Source organism: Phasianus colchicus, chromosome 38 (assembly GCF_987193195.1).
Source record: "Phasianus colchicus chromosome 38, bPhaCol1.hap1.1, whole genome shotgun sequence".
Lineage (NCBI taxonomy): Eukaryota > Metazoa > Chordata > Aves > Galliformes > Phasianidae > Phasianus > Phasianus colchicus.
The window spans coordinates 2,316,669-2,337,971 of NC_143473.1; the positions used below are offsets into that span (position 1 = coordinate 2,316,669).

General features: G+C 62.3%; 2 protein-coding genes and 1 long non-coding RNA gene across 10 annotated transcripts in view; 1 reads left to right on the forward strand and 2 right to left on the reverse strand.

The window, feature by feature from the left end:
• On the reverse strand, positions 1–10,713 carry ZNF541 (zinc finger protein 541). Of its 4 annotated transcripts, XM_090130015.1 has the most exons (17): positions 9,699–9,826; positions 8,739–8,960; positions 6,996–7,146; positions 5,614–6,577; positions 5,186–5,244; positions 4,716–4,875; positions 4,469–4,582; positions 3,693–4,017; positions 3,203–3,266; positions 2,864–3,003; positions 2,468–2,571; positions 2,129–2,204; positions 1,958–2,046; positions 1,718–1,858; positions 1,378–1,541; positions 977–1,151; positions 1–80 (listed from the first exon to the last, which is right to left on the reverse strand). In XM_090130015.1, exons 2-16 carry the CDS (start codon positions 8,932–8,934, stop codon positions 983–985), a joined length of 2,916 nt encoding a protein of 971 aa, XP_089986141.1. In that variant the 5' UTR covers positions 8,935–8,960; positions 9,699–9,826; the 3' UTR covers positions 1–80; positions 977–982. The 4 variants fall into 4 exon arrangements, with proteins under 4 accessions (XP_089986141.1, XP_089986142.1, XP_031464365.2 ...); XM_090130016.1 differs by lacking the exons at positions 1–80; positions 9,699–9,826 and adding an exon at positions 10,541–10,713 and having other exon boundaries at positions 843–1,151; XM_031608505.2 differs by lacking the exon at positions 1–80 and having other exon boundaries at positions 843–1,151.
• BICRA (BRD4 interacting chromatin remodeling complex associated protein) overlaps positions 10,119–21,303 on the forward strand; it is a 21,155-nt gene continuing 9,970 nt past the window's right edge. Inside the window, exons 1-5 of one of the 5 annotated variants that reach the window (XM_090130011.1) lie at positions 10,119–10,397; positions 16,834–16,879; positions 17,030–17,072; positions 17,381–17,446; positions 18,167–20,185. In XM_090130011.1, the coding sequence (XP_089986137.1) occupies positions 10,244–10,397; positions 16,834–16,879; positions 17,030–17,072; positions 17,381–17,446; positions 18,167–20,185 (2,328 nt within the window). In that variant the 5' untranslated portion in view covers positions 10,119–10,243. Of the gene's footprint in view, positions 10,398–11,384; positions 11,643–16,833; positions 16,880–17,029; positions 17,073–17,380; positions 17,447–18,166; positions 20,186–21,303 lie in introns of those variants that run through there. The other 4 variants (XM_031608503.2, XM_090130013.1, XM_090130012.1 and 1 more) reach the window with 4 other exon arrangements.
• Positions 20,180–21,303, reverse strand: part of LOC149913395 (uncharacterized) — a 2,848-nt gene continuing 1,724 nt past the window's right edge. The window contains exons 2-3 of the long non-coding RNA XR_016461306.1: positions 20,991–21,055; positions 20,180–20,892 (exon numbers count right to left, since the gene is read on the reverse strand). This is a non-coding gene — a long non-coding RNA (uncharacterized LOC149913395). The remainder of the gene's footprint in view (positions 20,893–20,990; positions 21,056–21,303) is intronic.

Below are 21,303 nucleotides of genomic sequence, written 5' to 3' on the forward strand. Positions count from 1 at the left end.
AGGCAGATGAGCTTCCCCCGCTGTCCCAGCTGAGGGCTGGAGGAAGCGTTGCTGAGTGCTCCTCGAACACAAGAACCCACCTGATGGGAAGGGAAAGGGCTCTGCCGCTCTGCAAAGCCAACTTCTGCTTTGGGCAAAGCAATTCTCAAAGCCCACAGTCAAAATTTGACCCTCTGGGGGAAAGAACCGAACCGCAATGGAGACCAATCCCAAAATGGTCTCAAAACAAAGCAGTGAGAATTGCGGCCATCAGCAGCAGCCCCGCATCCCTCCTGCCAAGGAAAAACCCCTTCGTTACGTTTTATCCATCCAACCCATCAAAACGTCGCTTCTCCCACCCTAAAGCGCTGTATGAGAGACGTTATTGATGCTAATGAGCACTAATTAGAGCAAGGACAGACACCCGGACGCAGCGTTATGCCGAACAGCAGCGCCCGCCGCCACCGTCGCTTTAATTAACCGTTTAATTGCTTTCAGACAACCAGCCAGAGCAGCCCAGAACTTCTGCTGCCCCAGAACCCAATGCAAGAAGTTGGGTAGAAAACGGGCGAGAAAGGAAGGAGTTTTGGTAGAAAACGGGTGAGAAAGGAAGGAGTTTTGGTGTGAAACGCTGCGCAGCGTGGCGCTCCGTGGCAGAATGGGGAATTAACAGCACCCACCCCCCATCTGCGCCCCACAGCCACCAAACCCCGCCGCCGGGAGCCAAACTTCCATCCAAAATGGAGGCGAGGGCTGAAGGGAGCCGACAGCCCCACTGTGCAGCACTTCCTCTGCCTGCTGTAAGCACCAGTCAGCCCCCAACCCAACCCAACCCCGCTGCCCTCACAGCCCCCATCGCACCCCGCAGCCACCGCCGGTGCCGAACGCCAGCAGAGCCCCAAAACTGCTTCCAATGCTTCTTCAAGCTTTTCCTGTGGGTGCCAAACATCCTCTGCTGTGCCTCTCCTGTGAGGGCGGTGCTCAGGAGAGAACCCACCTGGGGTTACTGGGGGGGCACAGCCCCCCAGCTGCTGCTCAGGGCCCCCCCCACTGCGGCCTCCTCTCTTTTGAGGGGTTCCAGGGCCCACTGGGCCTCCAGGAGAGGCAGCGTGCGGTGCTGCGGCCGATGGCGCTTCATGTGAGCGTTGCGACCTTTGATCTTGTCAAACACCCTGGAAAACAAAACGGGGGAGGGGTGTTAATGAATTCCTGTCTTAATTAGATGAAAGCCACTAAACCCAGCGTCGTGACTTCCACCCACGTGGGTTAAGATTGAGACGCTCAGAGAACACAGAACTGAGCAGGCCCAGGATGGGCACAATCCTGCTCCCAGGAGGGGTGTAAAGCAGCAGCCCAAAGCAATGGGCCGTCAGGACGGGGCTGGATGCTCAGCTCTACCTCTCACACTCGGTGCAGGGGAACACGTTGTGATGCTCCACAGCACCGGGAGCTCGGCCTGGGCTGCAGGAGGGGCTGCCCGCACTGTGGGGTGTCTTCCTGCAGCTCTTCTTGCTGCTCTCGCTGAGCAGAAGGCAGTGCCTCTTCTTCGGGGGGCAGAGGGGCTGCAGGTCAGACAGCAGTGGTTAGCTCTGTGCCTGCAGAAGGGCTGAGTGCAGCAGGTGGGAAAAACCGGGGAGGAAACGCCTGCTGTGCGTGTGCTCACACCGAGCTGCAGAGCAGCACTTCGCTCCCAAGACGCTGCAGAAGGAGCTCATCAAAACACAGAGCAGTTTTCTACCTTTTCCTCGGCCTCCTCCGCCTCACTGCTGTCCCTCTTGACCTTTTTGTCTGCGTTTTGAGGCCGGCTGTGGTCAAACTTGATGATCTTTTTCCAGATGTAGTAATACTCCACACACTGGAACACGTTCTTCGTCTGGACCTGAGCGGGAGGAACTGCAGTGATCTCTATGGGAAACTGCAGGGAAACACCCGACCCTCCCCTGCTACCACCACCCCACCCTCAGCCTCCAGGTTTCACCTTCTTCTGGATCAGGTAGAAATCCTTCTTGTGGGCATGAAAGGCGTTTTTGAAGAGCTGCCTCTCCACGGGCGTCCACACATCCGAGCCTGGTGACAAAGAGCAGCACAGCACTGAAGGGAACGGGGCGGTTTGACTGCTCACACCTCTGCACCTCTCTGAGCTCATTACCTGTGTAACGGTAATTAGCGAGAGGATGGGACTGGGATTTGTGCGGCCAGCCAAACAGCAGCAGCTCCAGAGCGTCCTGCAGGCAGGGGAGATGGGCTTCAGATGGCAGGAGAAGCAGAAGTGGAATGCTTTGTGCTTTCTGCTTGCAGCTCCGTGCTGCTGCAGTGCCCTCCAGTGCAGGGAATGGATCTGTGCTCCATCCGTGCTCCGCCACCGCCTCAGCCCGAAGGATTCCACATTTCCAGCAGCTCGTGGGCCCACCTGAGCCTCAACTCTCAGCTCCCACCAGGAAGGATTAATTGTGGCGCTGTTAATTACAGCCTAGCAGCAGCTCCTTACCACCACGTTGCCCCGCGCTTCGTGCAGGCAGTGCAGGGCCAGCTCCAGGTTGGTCCCCCCGCCCGGCATGACGCTGGAGCACGCCATGTTCAGCAGCTCCATCACTGCAAGGCAATGGAAATGCAAGTGAATCCAAGCACAGAAACAAAGCAGGCACCAGAAAAGAGAGGTGAGGGGCACTGCTGTGGGCTCCCACCAAGCCAGCCCTCTCCTGCAGCCCCTCCTGGGGGGGCACAGCCACTCACATCCCACAGCTCCGGCCCCCCAGCCCCTTCTGCCTCTGATGGAACAGAGCACAGAGGAACAAGGCAGAGGATCGGGGCGTGCAGAAAGCTGCAGTGAAAGCCTTTTCAACCACAGGACCTCCGAGGTCCTGAAGGCAAAGGATGAAGCAACCTCTGTCCTGCGTTTCCTCGTTGGTTGCGATGTCTCCCCACGGCTTCCACACCAAGGCTGCGTGCTCAGCGTTTCCTAAGCGTGATCTGTCCTGGAGGGTCGGGATCTCAGCCTGAAAGCGGCTCCCAACGTTGATGTGGCTGAAGGAGAAATGGGGGGGGGAGAGTGAGCTGGAGTGGATGCATCCCATAAACAGAGAAAAAGGGACAGTCTGCTGCCTTGAGCTGCAGAGCAGGGCATGGGGAGGGCGATGGGGCCGCAGTGGGGCTGGGAAAGAAGGGCAGCCACACTCAGGGTGTGTTTCCCAATCATTTCCCATGGCTCTGCGTTGTAACTCACGGCTCAATGCTGATTTTGGTGCCATCCTTCATGAGGCACAGCCCGAAGTCTTGGTCCATTCTGTCTGAAAGGTGTGAAAACCACCAGGATGAGCACAGCCCTGCCAGGACTTCGCTCCATTTCTATTCCCACTTCAGCTCACCACTCCTCTCCTGGAGTTCCCTCATCGCAGGGAATGCCCAGGAACCACCATCAGCCAGGCCAGAAAGCCAAGCAGGGAACGAGCAGCCCCTAATTAACTCAGACATTGCCTTTCGCTCCTCAAAACCCCACAGATTCCACAGCCCACAGCAGGGATTAACAGCTGGGACTCACATCTGAAAGCCCTTCAAAAGCAGTGCTCAGAGCTGGGGGCAGCAGGGCCAGTTCTCACCACACTGCAGCCCCCGAAGCCCCACAGGAGGCAGAGCACAGAGCACAGAGGAAGCTGCCCCCGACCCGTGGGTGCTGCAGTGCCATTTGGGGGCTGTTTTGGTGCACTGATCCTTACCCAGCACGCTGCCCAAGAGCCGACAAGGCTCTGCAGCAGTGGACGAGCAGACGGCGTTGAAGTAGAGCCCCGAGCCCTCGCGGATGGGGCTGAGCATGGGTGGGGGGGTGTAGGGTGAGCACTGCAGCAGGTCCCGCAGCAGGCGGTCCATCAGCAGCACTGGGGAGCGCAGGTTGCTGCGGTAGCAGCCCCCAGGGCCGGGCTGCGCCTCGGGGGGAGGCGGGGGGGGGATGAAGAGGGGTTTGGGGAGAATCTGCCGCTTCCTCTTCTTCGGGTGCGAGCTGACGCGGGGGCTCTTCCCATCCTGGCTCTCCTTGGGGGTCACCTGGACAAAGGATTCCAAACAGATTCCTGTTTTCTCATAGGAAAGCAGCAGCATGAGCTGAGGAAGCAGGCTGGCGTTGCATGGGGACTCCACCTGGTGCTGCTCTGCTACAGCGCATTATTCCCAGCACCAAAGATTCCCTGGTTGGGGCCCGGTGCTCACACACACTCATCCCAACCCTGCTGGGAACCACCCCCAATTCTGGGGCAAAAAACAAATTCTGAAACCTCAAAAGCACAAAGTATTTCACTTGGTGCATTGCACTGCCCCACTGACGTCCCCACATCACCCGTTATCCTCACGCATCTCTGATGAATCACCTTTACAGGCCTACTGCTGCACTGACTGCCAGCAGATCCCTCGGTTTAACGTTATTTCAACACGATTTGGGAGACAGAAGCGGAGCTCAACGCCCGGAGGAGCAAGGCCTGCTGGTTCAGCTCTCACCCACCTCACCCCCAGGCAGCACCGGCACTGAGACGGGGATGAGAAGCGCAGCTCCAGCCTCACAGGGCTCCTCCTGCAGCTCCAGCCTCGCAGCGGATCCAGCATCTGCAGCACAGCCCTGAACAGCACGGAGGGACCCGTGGGTCACACAGCACCCTGGGGGAAGGGCTGGGATTGGCGACGGCTCTGCTCCCACCCCTGTGCACCACCTTTGCTTTCCGAGCGCCCCAACCCCTCTGCTTTCCCTTCACCTGCGGCTCCTCTCTCCGCTGGGGCAGCAGCCACTGCTCGTCACGGAAGCACATGTGGCTGTCCAGGCCCTTCTGGGTGTAGAACACCTGCTGGCAGCTCTTGCATAGAAAAACACCGTCGCGGTCGCTGCTGTTGGTGGGAGCAGCGCTGCTCTTAGCACTAGGAGGGAAACATGGAGATAAAGAGAGGGAAAATCAGCACCGTTTCCTTTAGAAAAGAAACGTTTGGCTCATAGTGTGTTGTTCAGTGCAGGCCTGCGTCTCCCCTGCTAGAGCTGGGGCGGAGGGGAACCTCTTGGGTCATTTGGCCACGCAATGTGAGGCAGAACTGAGGTCCTTCTGGTTCTCATTTACACCCCTACTAATTAGCACAACACACAGCCAACCAGATGACAAGGCCTCATTATGGGGAGCCGCTGAGAGCTCTCCAGGAACTGAAAGGAAACCCTGAGGTCAGCACAACCGCTCACCTCGTGGCCGACGCGCCGTCCTCCTGTGCCGTGCCTGGGAAGCTGCAGATGTTTCCCCCCTGGGGGTGAAGAAACAACAGTCAGAGCGAGGTGTCATCACCCCAACGCCGTCACTGCATCCCTCAGCAGCCAACACTCCTTAACCAACACCACCAACCCTCTCCCAGCTCACACAAGACACCAAACCATTCCCAGCTGCACAGCGCAGACACACAACCGGGCTGTGGTCACCCTGACACAGCATCACAGAATCGTAGGGGTTGGAAGGGACCTCCAGAGATCATCGAGTCCAACCCCACTGCCAAAGCAGGTTCCCTACACCAGGTCCACAAGTAGGTGTCCAGACCAGGAGCACCAACAGCAGGGAGGCACCGATGGCACCACCTGCACCCCAAGGGCTCCCACTGCTCCCCCTCTGTCCCACACACCTGGACGCGGTGCAGGACGGGCAGCCCGCACTGCTGGCGCGGTGCAAAGGAGGCCATGGCCACCTGGCTGGGGGACGCCGTGCCCACCAGCCCTGCCGACAGCTTCTCCCTGCGTGCAGCAGGCAAACGCCACGACCTGCCTGCAGCCGCACCGCCGCCTCTGCTCTTCTCCCCCTTGCTGGAGGCAGCCTCGCTTTGCAGCCGATCCGTGGCCATGCTGCTCTCACGCTCTCGGGCACAGAGAGAGGAATCCTTCGGCCCTTTGGGTGCCAACACGTGGGACAGGGCGTGCTGGGAGGCGGCCAACACCTGCAGGAGGTTCCGCGTCCCCGGCTCCGTGCCGGCGGCTCTCAGCTGCCCACCACCACTCAGCGCTGCCTGCTGCTCCACGACGCTCTGCCACGGCTGCGTGCCGTCCTCGGGGCGGCCCAGCACCACCTCCTCCACAGCTGGGCTCACCAGAGGGAAAGGCAAAGCGTCCGTGCACTCGGAGAGGAAGGAGCAGGAGAGGGGGGCTTCCCTTCCAGCAGGGCTGGGTTTGAGTGTGAAACAGCAGCTGCTCCTTTGGGCACAGAGCGGCGCGGTGCTGAGCCAGGGGTGGGAGCTGACGGCCGCTTGCTGCGCTCTGAGCACTGCGAAATGCAGTCCAGCAGTGCCAGGGTCAGCATCCAGCCCTGTGGGCTGCAGGAGAGCAGGGCTGGGAGCAGCACTCAGCCCTGTGGGCTGCAGGAGAGCGGGGCTGGGAGCAGCACTCAGCCCTGTGGGCTGCAGGAGAGCGGGGCTGGGAGCCGCGCTGCCGCTCAGCCCATCTCCAGGAGCAGTGGCAGGGATCTCCGGGCATTCCTCCGGCACACTGCTGTCCTCCACCAGGCTGCAGGATGAACAGCCCATGCCCTGCGGGCACCGCAGGGGCTGCAGCTCACAGCGCTGCTCCGGGCACACCAAGCCTTTCCTTTTCCTGCTCCTGTGGGACAGAGGAACAGTGATATGCAAACGGGAAATGAAAGCACTCTGCACCAAAGCGCAGCCCCTGAGCTCCCGCTGTTTGTGGCATGGTGTTGTTTGAGGGGCAGACATGGCACAGGGCACAAACCCCAGAGATCTGGGCTTTATTTGGGACACAGCACCGCCCTTTGCTGCTGTGGAAGCAGCACAACCCGACTACACCCCAACACAACACAACAAGGACCCAAAGCCTCCCCAGATTTGCTCCAGCTCAGCCCTCAGAACCGCGCTTCCACGCACTGAAGGAAGCGGGGCTGTAACCCAACGCAGCCACACCTCCTGGCCTGGCACCACCACCAGCCGGGAGGGAAAACAACACCCACAGCAGCCCAGCTGTGTGACAAACACACCCCAACCACCCGCCGTGCCCCACGTACGGGTGTTGGTGCTGCTGGCTGTCAGTTGGGCTGTGGTTGGTGCTGCACAGCAGCATCCCGCAGCAGCTGGAGGGCAGTGGAGAGCTGCGAGGCGATGCCCGGCTCTGGGTGGCTGCAGGGTCTGCGTTGGGCACCCCAGGAAGGCACAGCCCTGAGCAGAGGAAGAAGAGACAGCGCTACATTATCAGCCCGTCCTTCAGCTGCCTTCGTTTCGCCAGTATCTCGTTAATAAGGGGGCTGTCAGAGGACCCAGGGTGCGTGGAGGTTGGAAGGCTTGGAGCTGTGTGGGGGTGTTTGGGTCTGTGGGGTCTTTGGAGGACTCTGGGGTCCACGTGGGGTGTGTGGAGGACTCAAATCTGTGGGGTTTGGAGGACTATGGAGGTGTTTGGAGGACTATGAGATCCACAGTGGGGTCTGGAGCACTCTGGAGCTGTGGGGTTGCATGGAAGACTCCAGGGTCCATGTGGGGAAGCGTGGAGGACCCAAATCTGTGAGGTTTGGGGGACCACAGGTTTGTGGGGGTGTTCAGAGTACTCCAGATCTGTGGGGGAGTGTGGAGGACCCCACACCTACATAAGGGCAGCCATCACAGCCTGGGAGCTGCCTCCCCCCCCCCAACACAAACCCACCTCCTCCTGGGTGCTGACACAAACACCCTTCGCTGTTCCAAACCCCTCCGTAACAAATTTCACCCTTTCCTCTTTTATTTTGGAATGAAGAGGAGGAGGAGCGGCTCCCACAGCTTTGGTTGCAGGGTTTTATCCTCCACTGGAGGACTCACAGTTCCCCCACCCAGAGGCAGAGCCACCAAACTGCTGCCAAGGGGTCAATCAGGGAGAGGGGAAGCCCCGCTCGTTAGCAAAGCCTCATTTTCCATTTGAGAGGCCTCAGCAATGGGTTCCCATCTGTTTTGTTTCCCAGCTGCTCAAAGTGGGGGCTTTTATCAGCAACTGAACCATCGTTCCCTCAAGGAGAGAATGGTGGGTGGAGGAAGAGTCTATTCTGCTTCACCCATCTCACAGAGAGCACGAAACAGGAAGGGAATTAAGCAGAACTTCTCCCCTCCTCTGCAGGGATGCAGTAATGGGGACACAATGCGTTCAGCACATCTGTCACTGTGGCCTCCAAGTTTTTCCTTTCCAGACACAGAGAGGGCTGCAAAAAATTGCGGGAAAGGGAGAAATAAATCCCATCGAGGGGAAAATTTCAAGAGAAGAGGACAGCAGTGAAACCCCTGCAGCAGAGGGGTGTTGTAATGATGGCTGCCTGCAGTGCTGTCTGTGTGGATGGAGCTTTGCAGGCAGAAAAGCTTCGCAGGGAGCTCAAATTGAGGGAAACTGGCTGTGGTTTGGGGAAAAGCAAGGCAGCTCTTCATCCCAATGGTGTCTCCTTGTAATTAGCTCTCCAGCTAATTAACAACAGCTCCACGTGGTTGGTTCCCCCACATACACGAAGCCACCAATTTGTGATACCCCCACATCATCCCTTCTCCCACCGATAGGAAGCTGCTAATCAACACTACCTTCGTTTAATTGGCTCCTCCACCTACATAAAGTTACTATTTCACCTCTTTGGTGTGAGCTCCTCCTCTGGACAGGGGGCTGAGCCCCAACTTACACCAACGTGCCCATCAATACACCCACTTCATTGGTTCCCCCATTAATATAAAGCCGCTAATCAACACTACCTCCATTAACTGCTCCCCTCACCCATTAAGCTGCTGACTGACCCCCCCAGGCTCACCATGCTGCACCTCGCCGTCCCACTCCCTGCCTGGGCACAAGGACAGCACGCTCAGGCCATCCTCCAGCTCAGTGCTGGATGGATCTGGGGGGGCTGCACCATGCGGGCTCAGCTCAGGGTTGGGGCTCCCCGTGAAGCCCAGCAGTTGAATCTCCAGGCTCACGGAGCTCTCATCGCCGAAGGGGAACTGCTCCATGGCAGCAGCAGGGTGGGAGAAACCACCTGAGAAACACAGAGGAAAAACGGGGTGAGCAAAGAGCCGAGGGGCTCCGCACCAAACCTCAGCAGCAGAGAAAGGGCTGATAGCTCCCAACGTGGTGGGGATGGGGATCCACTCTCAGCCCCACAGAAAGCCACAGCTGCCCCATGGCAACAGCAGGGGCTGTCCTCGAGGGAAATGGAGCTCCCAGCACCACATAAAGGCGTTTCCCCACCTCCAGAGCTGCATTTGGGGGTCAGGAGCCTCTCCCTGAGTTACCACCGCTGTCAGCACCACGAGGAGGCACATTCTGCCCTCCACAGCCATAGGTGGGAGCATGGGGGGGCTTTCCTGAGGTAAGCATTGCACTCAACCTCACAGAAATCCATCACCCCCCCCAACCCAGAGCTGGGAATGGGGGCGGAGGGGCTCTGAAATAAACCCTGCAGCCAACCTCACGTAAGGCCAGCTGCCCCCAACAAAACAAAGCTACAATGGGGGCGAATGAACTCCCCTAAGAAGCAACGCCGCCCCCCAGCACTGCATCTGGGGGTTAAATCTCTCCCCCTGAGGTAAATTCTGCCACATAAAAGCCAGGTCCGACCCAACCTCCGCGCGGGGCCGAAGGCGCAGCCCGTGAGGTAAAATCCCCCCCAGCACCACACGAGGCCTCGTCAAACCCCCCCCCCCGGCCATCCCTGAGGTAAACGCCCATCCCAGTAGCGCAAAACGCCGCTCCCTCCCCCCTCCGCTGCTACAACCGGGGCCGAAGAGCGCTCCGCCGACAGAAAGCGACCCCTCCCGGCCCCCGCGCAGCCGTCAGCCCTCACAGAACCGGCGCCAAAGGCCGGGAGGTGCCGCACAGCAATGGCGGCCGAGCCGCTCCGAGCCGCGTGCCCGCCGCACTGCGCATGCGCGCAGGGGGAGCCGCGCCTCGTGGCAGCGCGCTGCGCATGCGCGCGGAGATGGCGCCTCGCACCCGCGCCGTCACGTGACGGGGGAGAGCTCTTTGGCGGGAAAAACGGGCTGAGGGGAAGGAGGCGGCGGCGCCATCTTGGAGCGGGGCGGAGCGGCGGGATCAGGGCTGGAATGGGGGCCTGGGGAAGGGGTTCTTCGTCAGGGGGTTTCGGTGTGGGGTGCGGCCCTGCGTGAGGGAATCCGGAGGGGATTTTTGCGAAGGAGTCCGCTGAGGGGGTCTCTGGGGTTGGCTCTATGAGAGCGATCCTCTGTGGGGATGGATCCTTTGTGAGGATGTGAGGGGGCAGGGAGGAGAGACTCGGCCCCCAGAGGGGATGGGGACGAAGGAATGGCTTCGAGGAAGAAAGAGCGGAGTTTGGGTGCGGGTCGTTGGGTCGCAGGGCGGGCGGCTGGCGCCCAGGCGCTGTTTTTCGGTCGCTTTGGGTTTTTCCTCACAGCAGCGCTGCTCACTGACGGCTCCATCCCAAACCCATCAGCTCCAGGTAAGGAAACGGGCATTTCTCACCGAGCCCCTTCCTTAATTAATTACAGCGCTTTTTTAATTACTGTGACGCCTGCAGCGTGCGCTCAGCATCCCGGCCCGGGATGACAGCGGACAGCAGCGCTGCGTCACCGCGTTACTCACCGCCGTGTCATGTAAGCACGCCTAAAAATAGCGCTGTTTGGGGTTGCCGTGGTGATTCTGTTACTGTTGTTATTATTTTTGGAGGGGGGTGTTTTTAGGGTTTCGTTGTTTTCTCGCTGCTGAGCCGGGCGGTTCCTGGGAACGGGGACAGGGGCGGACGAGGACGGCGCGTTCAGCGCCGGCGCCCGCGGCGGAATCCCGCGCGCTGCCCCGTCCGCCGGCCCCGCCCCTCTCCCGCGCGGCCCCGCCCCCCTCCGCCGGCTCAGCCAATCGCTCGCTGTAAACACGGCTCGAGGCCACGCCCCCTCGCGGCGGGCCACGCCCCTCGGCGCGCCAATCGCCCTCGGCGCCGCCGAGCCGGGCCCAGCGCGAGGACCCCGCGGCGGGGCGGGGCTGCCCGGCGCGCTGCCTGCGTCGCGGTGCCGAATCCCGGCCCGCCGCGCTCCGTTCGGCGCCGCCGCCGCCCGCGTTCCAACGGCGTCGGCTCCCGCAGTCGGGCCGCGTCGGCGCCCGCGTTTCGGCGGCGTCGGTGCCCGCGCTTCGGTCGTAGCAGCGATCGCTGCCCGTCCCGCCCCCCCCCACATCGCGCCCGGGGGGTCCCGCCGCTCCCGGGGCGAGGCTGGAGGCGCTCCCGGGGCTGCCGGCTCGGAGCCCGGCGGGTCCGGCGATCCCGGGCCGCTCCCGGTGCTCGCGGAGCAGCCCGGGGGGGTGTCGCTCCGCACGGCCCTCGTCCGCCCCGCGACCCCCGCGCGGCTCCGCCGCTCCCGGCGCTCCGAGCCCGCGGCCGCCCCGCCGCTCCGCCCCGCTCCCGGTGGGCGTGGCGCATGCAAATGCCGGCCGAGGGGTGGGGGCGAACCGGGGGCCGGGGTTTTATTTTATTTTTCCTCCTCGAACGCCGCGATGTTTAATTTTTTCCCCTTCTCCCTTTCCGTCCCCCCGTCCTCCCCGTCGCCCTCCGCTCCCCCCGGCCCGGCCCGGCGGCGGCGCGGCCGTCAGGCAGCGCGTTGAACCGCTACGTGTCGGTGCCTGCTGGGGTCCTGCCTCCGGAGCCCGTGCGGGGATGTGTGGGAGACCCCGCGCCGGCCGCCGCTCAAACCTCACGGTGAGTTGGGCACAATGTAACCGATTTCTCGCCAAATGCCGCCGCCCCCCCAACGCCGCCGCCGCCGGGCCCCCCCGCCGCTCCCCCACCCCTCCCGGCCCGGCCCCGACGCCGCCGCACGACGCGGGAGGGGAAGGAAGGAAGGAAGGGACGGAGGGAGGGAGGGAAGGAGGGAGGGAAGCGCCGCCTCGCCCGGCCCCGGGCCGCCACAACGGGGGCGGCCCGCAGCCCCCCCCCCCACACCGCCCTTCACCCCCCACCCGGCCCGGACCCGCCGCCTCCCCCGGGCTCCGCGCCGCCGCTGCGCCCCGCGGAGCCGCCGCCGCTCACGGCCGGCCCGCGGTTCTCCTTCGGCCTCCGTTGGGGGGGGGAGCGGCGGCGGCGCCGGGCCCGTCCTGCCCCGTGTGCGACCCCCCGACCCCGTGTGGGTGTTTGGGGGCGCGGGGCTGCCCGGCTTGGCGCATCGCGGCCCTTCGCCCAATAAACGCACTTGGTTGTCCTCACGTTCTCCGCTATTTCATTGGGGAGCAGCGCCTCGGTTGTGGAACTGCGGGCACGGAGGTGCTGCCGGGTCGGGGGGGGCTGCAGCCCCGCTCCTGGTCCCGGTTCTGAGGGGTCGAGGAGCCCCGGTGCTGAGTGAGGGAGCCTGCAGCCCCGGTCCGGGTTCTGAGGGATCCCAGTGTAGTGGCCCCGGTGCCCAGGTCCTGGTTATGAGGGAGCCTGGAGCCCCAGTCCTGGTTCTGAGGGGTCTCAGAGTTGTGGTGGTCCCAGTGCCCGGGTCCTGGTCATAAGGGATCTTAGGTTCTGAACGAGGGAGCCTGCAGCCCCGGTCCGGGTTCTGAGGGATCCCAGTGTAGAGGTCCCTGTGCCCAGGTCCTGGTTATGAGGGAGCTTGGAGCCCCGGTCCGGGTTGTGAGTGAGGGAGGCCTGGCGCTGCAGTCCTGGTTCTGATTGAAGGGTCCTGGAGCTGTGGTCCCGGTGCCCAGGTCCTGATTATAAAGCATCTTAGAGTCCTGGTTCTGAATGAGGGAGCCTGCAGCCCCAGTCTGGGTTCTGAGGGATCCTAGTGTAGTGGTCCCAGTGTCCAGGTCCTGGTTATAAGGGAGCCTGGAGCCTCAATCCTGGTTCTGAGTGAGGGGTCCTGGAGCCCCGTTTCTGAGTGACGGAGGCCTGGCGCTGCAGTCCTGGTTCTGATTGAAGGGTCCTGGAGCCGTGGTCTCGGTGCCCAGGTCCTGGTTATGAGGGATCTGGAGCTGCAGTCCTGGTTCTGAAGGGTCTCAGAGTTGTGGTCCCTGTGCCCCGGTTCCACTTGTGTGCAAGGGAGCCTGCAGGCCCGGTCCTGGTTCTGAGTGAGGGGTCCTGGAGCCGTAGTCCCCGTGCCCAGGTCCTGGTTATAAGGGATCTTAGAGTCCTGGTTCTGAATGAGGGAGCCTGCAGCCCCGGTCCTGGTTCTGAGGGATCCCAACGTAGTGGTCCCTGTACCCAGGTCCTGCTTATAAGGGGTCCTGGAGCCCCAGTCCTGGTTCCGAGTGAGGGGTCCTGGAGCCCCCGTCTGGGTTCTGAGGGATCCCAGAGCTGTGATCCCAGTGCCCAGGTCCTGGTTCTGAGCGAGGGGTTTTTGAGCTCCTGGTCCTGGTTGTGAGGGAGGAAGGCCTGGTGCTGCAGTCCTGGTTCCGAATGAGGGGTGCTGGAGCCCTGGTCCTGGTCCTGGGGGACCATAGAGCTGTGGTCCTGGTGCCCCAGGCCTGGTTCTGAGTGAGGGGATCTGAAGCCCCAGTCTTGGTTCTGAGGAATCCCGGGGTTGTGGTCCCAGTGTCCAGGTTCTGGTTGTGAGCAAGGAGTCCTGAAGCCCCAATTCTGAGTGACAGAGCCCTGATACTGCGGTCCTGGTTCTGAGTGAGGGGTCCTGGAGCCCCGGTCCTGGTTCTGAGTGAGGGGTCCTGGAGCCCCGGTCCTGGTTCTGAGTGAGGCAGGCCTGGTGCTGCTGTCCTGGATCCAAGTGAGGGGTCCTGGTGCCCCAGTCCTGGTACTGAGGGGTCTCAGAGCTGTGGTCCCAGTGCCCCGGTCCCAGTTGTGTGCAAAGGAGCCTGGAGCCCCGGTCCTGGTTCTGATTGAAGGGTCCTGGAGCCGTGGTCCCGGTGCCCGGGTCCTGGTTATAAGGGATCTTAGAGTCCTGGTTCTGAATGAGGGAGCCTGCAGCTCTGGTCCTGATTCTGAGGGGTCCCAGAGCTGTGATCCCAATGCCCAGGTCCTGGTTCTGAGCGAGGGGTCTTTGAGCCGTGGTTCTGGTCCTGGTTGTGAGTGAGGGAGGCCTGGTGCTATGATCCTGGTTCTGAGTAGGGGGTCCTGGAGCCCCAGTCCTGGTTCTCAGGGGTCCCAGAGCTGTGGTCTCAGTGCCCGGGTCCTGGTTCTGAGGGTCCTGGCACCCCAGTCCCGGTTCAGAGTGAGGGAGCTGAGACCCAGTTCTGCTCCTGGTTCTGAGGGTCCCAGAGCTGTGATCCTGGTGCCCAGGTCCTGGTTGTGAGCGAGGGAGGCCTGGAGTCCTGGTTCTCAGTGAGGGAGGCCCGGTGCTGCTGTCCTGGTTCCGAGGGGTCCCGGAGCTGCGGTCCCAGTGCCCTGGTTCTGGTTCCAAGTGAGGGGTCCTGGAGCCCCGATCCTGGTTCTGAAGGGTCCTGGAGCTGTGGTCCCGGCGTCCTGGTTGTGAGTGACGGAGGCCTGGAGTCCAGGTCCTGGTTCTGGTTGTGAGCAAGGGGTCCTGGTGTCGTGGTCCCAGTGCCGCAGCTCCTGGTGCTGTGGGCCCAAGCCCAGTTTGGTGGTCCCGGTGCTGTGCTGCCCTGCAGGGCCCCCCTTTGCTCTCTGCCCACCCCAACGCTGCGCTGCTGGCCGTGTTGGGACCCCCAGGTGGGCTCAGCCCCTCCCCCCCCCTGCGCCCCTGTGGCGGCTGTGGGGTCTGTGGGGGGGTGGGACCAAAAGGTGAGGGCAGAGCTGAGAGCACAGCGTGGGGTTGGGGGCGCCGCTGTGGGGCTGGGACCCCTCATCCTTGGGCTCCAATCCTCCTCAGCTGTGATTGTGGGGCCCACAAGTGGACGTGTGGGGCTGCAGCGGCTGGAAATGGGAGTGGTGAGCTCTGGTGGTGGTGGTTGGTGTGGATGGAGTTGTTGGAGCATCTTCAGGGCTGTCCCAGGATGGGATGTGGGGCTGGGGGTCCAGGAGCTGCGCTCAGCGATGTGGGGCTGTGGATCTGGGTGCTGTTCGGAGCTGTGGGTCCAGGAGCTGCACGCAGAGATGTGGGTCTGGAGCTGCTGGTGGAACTGCGGGTTCAGGAGCTGCACGCGGAGCTGTGGGTCCTTGGATCTGGGTGCTGTTCGGAGCTGTGGGTCTGTGGGTCCAGGATCTGCACACAGAGCTGTGGGTCCAGAAGCTGTGAACAGAACTGTGGGTCTGGAGCAGCACGTGAAGCTGTGGGTCCAGGAGCTGTGGGTCTGGAGCTGCACACGGAGCTGTGGGTCCTCGGATCTGGGTGCTGTTCAGAGCTGTGGGTCCGGAGCTGCTCACAGAGCTGTGGGCCTGGTGCTGCACTCTGCCCCACACCAGGCTGACCCCCCCCCCCCCCATATTTCGGGGTCCCCCCCTGTGGTTTGGTGCCCCCACACTCCGTTTTCTTCCCCCCATCCCTCCCAGCTCAAACCCAAGGGGCACCAACTGCCCTGCGGCACCACGGGCACCTCCAGCTGTGTGGCACCCAGTGTGTCACCTCAGTGTCCAGCTGTGTGTCACCCCGTGTGTCACCTCCGACTGTATGTATGTCACCCCGTGTGTCACCTCAGTGTCCAGCTGTGTCACCTCCAGCTGTCACCCCATGTGTTTCACCTCAATGTCCAACTGTGTCACCTCCAGCTGTCACCCCGTGTGTTTCACCTCAGTGTCCAACTGTGTCACCTCCAGCTGTCACCCCGTGTGTTTCACCTCAATGTCCAACTGTGTCACCTCCAGCTGTCACCCCGTGTGTTTCACCTCAATGTCCAACTGTGTCACCTCCAGCTGTCACCCCATGTGTTTCACCTCAATGTCCAACTGTGTCACCTCCAGCTGTCACCCCGTGTGTTTCACCTCAATGTCCAACTGTGTCACCTCCAGCTGTGTGTCACCCCATGTGTCACCTCCGACTGTATGTATGTCACCCCGTGTGTCACCTCAGTGTCCAACTGTGTCACCTCCAGCTGTCACCCTATGTGTTTCACCTCAGTGTCCAACTGTGTCACCTCCAGCTGTCACCCCATGTGTCACCTCAGTGTCCAGCTGTGTGTCACCTCCAGCTGTGTGTCACCTCGTGTGTCACCCTGTGTGTCACCTCAACGTCCAACTGTGTGTTAGCTCTGGCTGTATGTCACCCCACGTCACCCTGTATGTCGCCCCACGTGTCACCTCAGTGTCCAACTGTGTGTCACCTCCAGCTGTGTGTCACCCCACGTCACCTGTGTCACCCCACGTGTTGCCCTGTGTGTCCCCTCCGGCTGTACGTCACCCTGCAATGTCACCCTGTGTCACCTTGTGTCACCTCAGCCCCCAGCTGTATGTCACCCCTTGTGTCACCTTACATGTCACCTGTGTCTGTATGTCACCCTATGTGTCACCCCATCCTGCACTGTCACCCCACATGTCACCCATTGGTCACCGTGTCACTCCGTCACTCCGTCTGTCACCCTGTCTGCCTGTCTGTCCCTGCACTGTGTGTCACTCTGTCACACCATTCCCTGCGGTGTCACCCCGTGTCACCTCATCCCACCATGTGTCACCTCGTCTCCTATTGTCACCCTGTGTGTGTTTGTGACACCCCATTCCCACCATATCACCCCGTGTGTCACCCCATCCCCTCTGTGTCACCCCGTCTGTCACCCCTCATCCCCCGGTCTCCTGTCTGTCACCCCACGTGTCCCAATGTCCCCCCTCCCCTCCGCACAGCGGGTCTGGGTGTGCAAAAGGAGAACCCCACAACCCCCCACCCCCATCTGAAGGGCTCTGCACAGAGGGGCCGGGTTGTCCCCCCCATAGCTGTGTCCCCCCCCCTCAGCTCTGCCCCCCATCCCCACCAACGTTGATTTTGGGGCCATTTCTCCCGAATTTGGTGCTCCCAGAGCTGCGTTTCCCCTCCGGTGCCCGCAGTGCTGACCGCTGTCTCCTCTCTTTGCAGTTGACATGGACGATGAGGACGGCCGGTGCCTGCTAGATGTCATCTGGTGAGTAACCCCACAGCCCCACAGCACCCCATAACCCCACAGCCCCACAGCCCCACAGCCCCACAACCCCACAACCCCACACGGGGCGAGGACTGGGGGCAGCTCTGCGAAGGCTGATTGCTGCTCCCTGACCCCGCTGTTGTCTTGCAGTGACCCTCAGGCCCTCAACGATTTCCTGCATGGATCCGAAAAGGTGAGCAGCCGTTTCTCCACCCCAGACCTCCCTGAGAACCACCCGCTAATTGCAGCTAATTAATCGCAGCTAATTGCTATCCCATCCAGCAGCCCCCGCTCAGCGCCCGGCCCATTTCCAGGGCGCTTTTTTTTTTTTTTTTTTCTCCCTTTTTTTTTCTTTTTTTTTTTTTTTCAATCCTTTTTGCCACAAAACCAGGGGACCTCCAACCCCCTCCTCCCCCCCACTGCTGTTTTTTTTCTTTTTCTATCATTACTTTTTTAATAAATGGCATTGAAAGGAAGTAAACGAGGTCTCTTTAATTACAGATTGACAGTGATGATCTCCTGGACAGCACAGGAGATGCAGCCAGTGCCTTTTTTGAAGGTGCTGGGGTACGTATTTGATCGCTTCATCCTGGGGGAACAGAAACCTTCAGTTTGGGTTTTTAGCCTCTTTTTTTTTTTGTGGTCCTTTTTTGTTCTTTTTTTCATCCTTTTTTTTTTTTTTTAATCCATTTTTTGGTCCTTTTTTTTTTTTCCCCATCCATTTTTTGTCCATTTTTTGGTCCTTTTTTGTCTTTTTTTTTTTTTCTCCCGCTTCATTTCTTTTTTACGCTTCCTCCCCTCTCCCCTTTATTTCTTCCCCCCCTCCCACTCATTTCCCAGCCCCTTTCCCACCCCTTTCCAGGTGCACTGACAGCCACAGGAGGGTTGCAGGTTCCCCCCCCCCAGCACTGCTCTCCATCCCCTCTGTGCTCTGTGGGGCGGGCGGTGCAGGGATGAACCCCAGAACCATTTCTGGGCACAAAACTCTCCCTTGCTCTCCACCCGCGGGTCGGGACGGCGCTGCCCTCAGAGCTCAAATCCTCTTTTTCTCCTCCCCTCCCCCAGGTTCTCCATGGGGCAGCCGGGAGCTCCACGATCCCTTTCCCTCTGCGTTCTCCTTTCCTGTTCCCCGTGCTTGACTTTTTCAGCTTGACTTTTTCAGCTCAGCAAATCTCCCCCGGGTTCCTCCCTGCCCTCTGGTGCCGCCGGCGGGCGCAGAGCGGAGCAGGGCAGCCCCCGGCACCCCGTAACTCAACGCCTTCCTCTTCCTCCCCCCACCCCTCGCAGCTGCACGTCCAGGAATCCTCCGGCAACCACCTGACGGCCGAGCAGAGCCAGCCCAGCGCCAGCGTGGACCTCGACTTCCTGGAGGATGACATCCTGGGCTCCCCGGCGGGCGGCGGGGCCAACCTGCCCAGCTCGGAGCAGCCCTGCGACATCCTGCAGCAGAGCCTGCAGGAGGCCAACATCACCGAGCAGACTCTGGAGGCCGAGGCCGAGCTGGACCTGGGCTCCTTCCAGCTGCCCACGCTGCAGCCCGTGGTGCAGGCGGCCTCCGACGGCGCCCCGCAGATCTTCTCCGGCGGCGCCGACCTGATCGGTTTGCAGCAGCCCGCCGTGCTCACCCACCAGGCCTTGGTGCAGCAGCCGGTGGGGGCGGACGTGGTGAACAAAGCCATCAGCGTGCAGCCCTTCCTGCAGCAGGTGGGCCTGGGCAACGTCACCATCCAACCCATCTCCAACCTGCAGGGCCTGCCCAACGGCAGCCCCGGCGGCGCGCTGGGCATCGGCCCCATCCAGGTGGTGGGGCAGCAGGTGATGGCCATCAACCAGCCGGCGCAGCAGATCATCGCCAAGCAGGTGCAGCCCTCCCAGGTGGCCACGGTGCCCGTGGGCAGCTACATCACGCAGACGGCTCCCGAGCAGCAGCAGGTCACCCTGACCTCGGCCGGCGTTTCCCCGCAGGGCGCCGGCTTGGTCATCCAGAAGAACCTCCCGGCCGTGGCCACCACCACGCTGAACGGCAGCCCGGTGTTCGGCGGCGTCTCGGGGACGCAGGGCTCGCAGCCGCTCACCGTCACCTCCAACCTGAGCAGCCCCCTGGTGCAGGCGCAGAACGTCATCATCCACCGCACGCCCACCCCCATCCAGCCCAAACCCGCCGGCGTCCTGCAGCAGAAGCTCTACCAGATCACCCCCAAACCCTTCGGCTCCAACAACGCCACGCTCACCATCCAGAATGAGGCCGCCCTGCAGCAGCAGAAGGCGCAGCAGAACCTCACCTTCATGGCCGGCAAGCCGGCTCAGAACGTGGTGCTGTCGGGCTTCCCGCAGGGCCTCCCGGCCAACGTCTTCAAGCAGCCCCCGCCGCAGCAGCAGGCGCTCAGCAAGCCCATGAGCGTGCACCTGCTGAACCAGGGCAGCAGCATCGTCATCCCGGCGCAGCACGTGCCGCAGGCCATGCTGCAGGGCCAGAACCAATTCCTGCTGCCCGGGCAGCTGGCGGGCGCCTCGGCCGTGCAGATCCCGCAGCAGCTCTCGGCGCTGCCGGCCAACGTGGGCGGCCAGATCCTGACGGCGTCGCACGGCGGCGGCCAGGCGCACATCATCACCAGCCAGGGCCCCGGCGGGCAGCTGATCGCCAACCAGGCGCTGCCGGCGCAGATCCTCACCAACCAGAACATCGCCGGGCAGCTCAACCTGGGCCAGGTGCTGACCTCGCAGAACGCCCACGGCACGGCGCACATCCTGTCGGCGCCCATCCAGCTGCAGCCCGGCCAGGTGGGGCAGCCGGCGCTCTTCCAGATGCCGGTCTCTCTGGCCGGCGGCCTCACCACGCAGAGCCAGCCCTCGGTGGCCGCTTCGCTGCCCGGCGCCGCCGCCGCCGCCGCCATCGGCCAGACGGGACAGACGGTGATCCAGGGGGTGACGCTGCCCGGCCAGGTGGCCATGCTCAACGCGGCCGACGGCCTGGGCCCGGCCGTCAGCATCCAGCCCTCGGGCAGCAGCCAGAGCCCCGGCCTGCTGACCCAGCAGCCCACCTCGGCCGCCGGCCTCCTGCCCTCCGCCGCCGCCGATCCGCCCGCTCCCATCCTGGCCATCCAGCCCCCCGCCGCTCCGCCCGCGGCGCCCGCCCCGCTGCAGCTCAGCGTGCAGCCCCCCCCGCCCGCCCCTCCGCCCGCCCCGCTGCCCGCCGCCTCCCAGCCCAGCCCCGGCTTGGCCTCCAGCCCCGAGAAGATCATCCTGGGCCAAACGGCCGCCGGGGCCGTCATCAACCAGGACTCCATGCAGATGTTCCTGCAGCAGGCGAGTACAGCCCGCGGCGCTTCGCTCCTGTCGGGGAGGGCGAGCGGCGCCCTGAGCCTCCGTGTGTCCAAAGTGCTCCTTCCCGAGCTCAGCCCCTCGCTGGGAGGTGTCAGCACTGCTCTCCCCACGGCCCCCCGTGCAGCACTGCCCGTCTCCTCCCGGAGTTTGGGCTGTGGCTCAGCCCAGGCAGCCCACTTGTTTAGCTCGGGGCTGACGCGAGCGCGCCGTTGGGCAGCACACGTCCCGTGCATCCCGTGGTTCTGCTGCATTTCGGTGCCGGGTTTGGGCCGTTCCGGGTGATTTTATGGCATCCGTTTGTAGACGTGGGTCCGGATCCATCACTGCCAAAGCGCCGGAGTTGTGGATGGAAGTCAGTGATGAGTTCTGTTTGCCCCGCTTTGGGACAAAGCTGCCGAGTTCTCCTTTTGAACTCCTGTGCTCTGAGCAGTGATGCCGATGTCGGTGTAGGGTTTGGTTTGTAGGCGGGTTTGGGTTTGGTCTTGGCAGTCCCCTTCCACCGCAGCCGAGGTTCTGCCCATCAGAGCTGTTAGCAGGGATTTGGGGACCCAACTCTGGGGCCACGACCTCCGATGGCTGTCAGAGCGCGCGGCCCTGGGGGGTTCTGCGTTTGGTTTGGTGGAATTGGGTGAAATTCCCACAGGAGTGGCCACGGGGACGGGGTGAGGCGGCCCAGCCAACCTCAGGGGCTGCACAGAAAGCAAACGTTACAGCAGGAACCTGCAGCCCTAAACCCAGGTGGGGGGGCTGCAAGGAGTCCCCCAGCGTTTGGTTCTGCCCTGTTCACCTTGGAGCTTTTCCTTGTGGTGAGCTTTGCGGGGTGGATCTGTGCGCACATAGGAGCAGGAAGACCTGAGATGGAGGATTTAAACCAAACCTTGGGGCCCAGGGGCTCCTCCTGTCCCCCCATCCATCCATTGATCCCCACCCACACCCCCCCTCTGCCTCTCACTGCTCCTGAGCTCCCACTAATGCTTGCCCCCATCGCTGCTCACTCACTGTGTTCCCCCCTCTCCCCGCCAGCCCTTTCCTCACCCCCTTCCTCCCATTCCTTCTGCCCCATAACTCAGTGGGATGAGATGCTGAGTGCTCCAACCCCC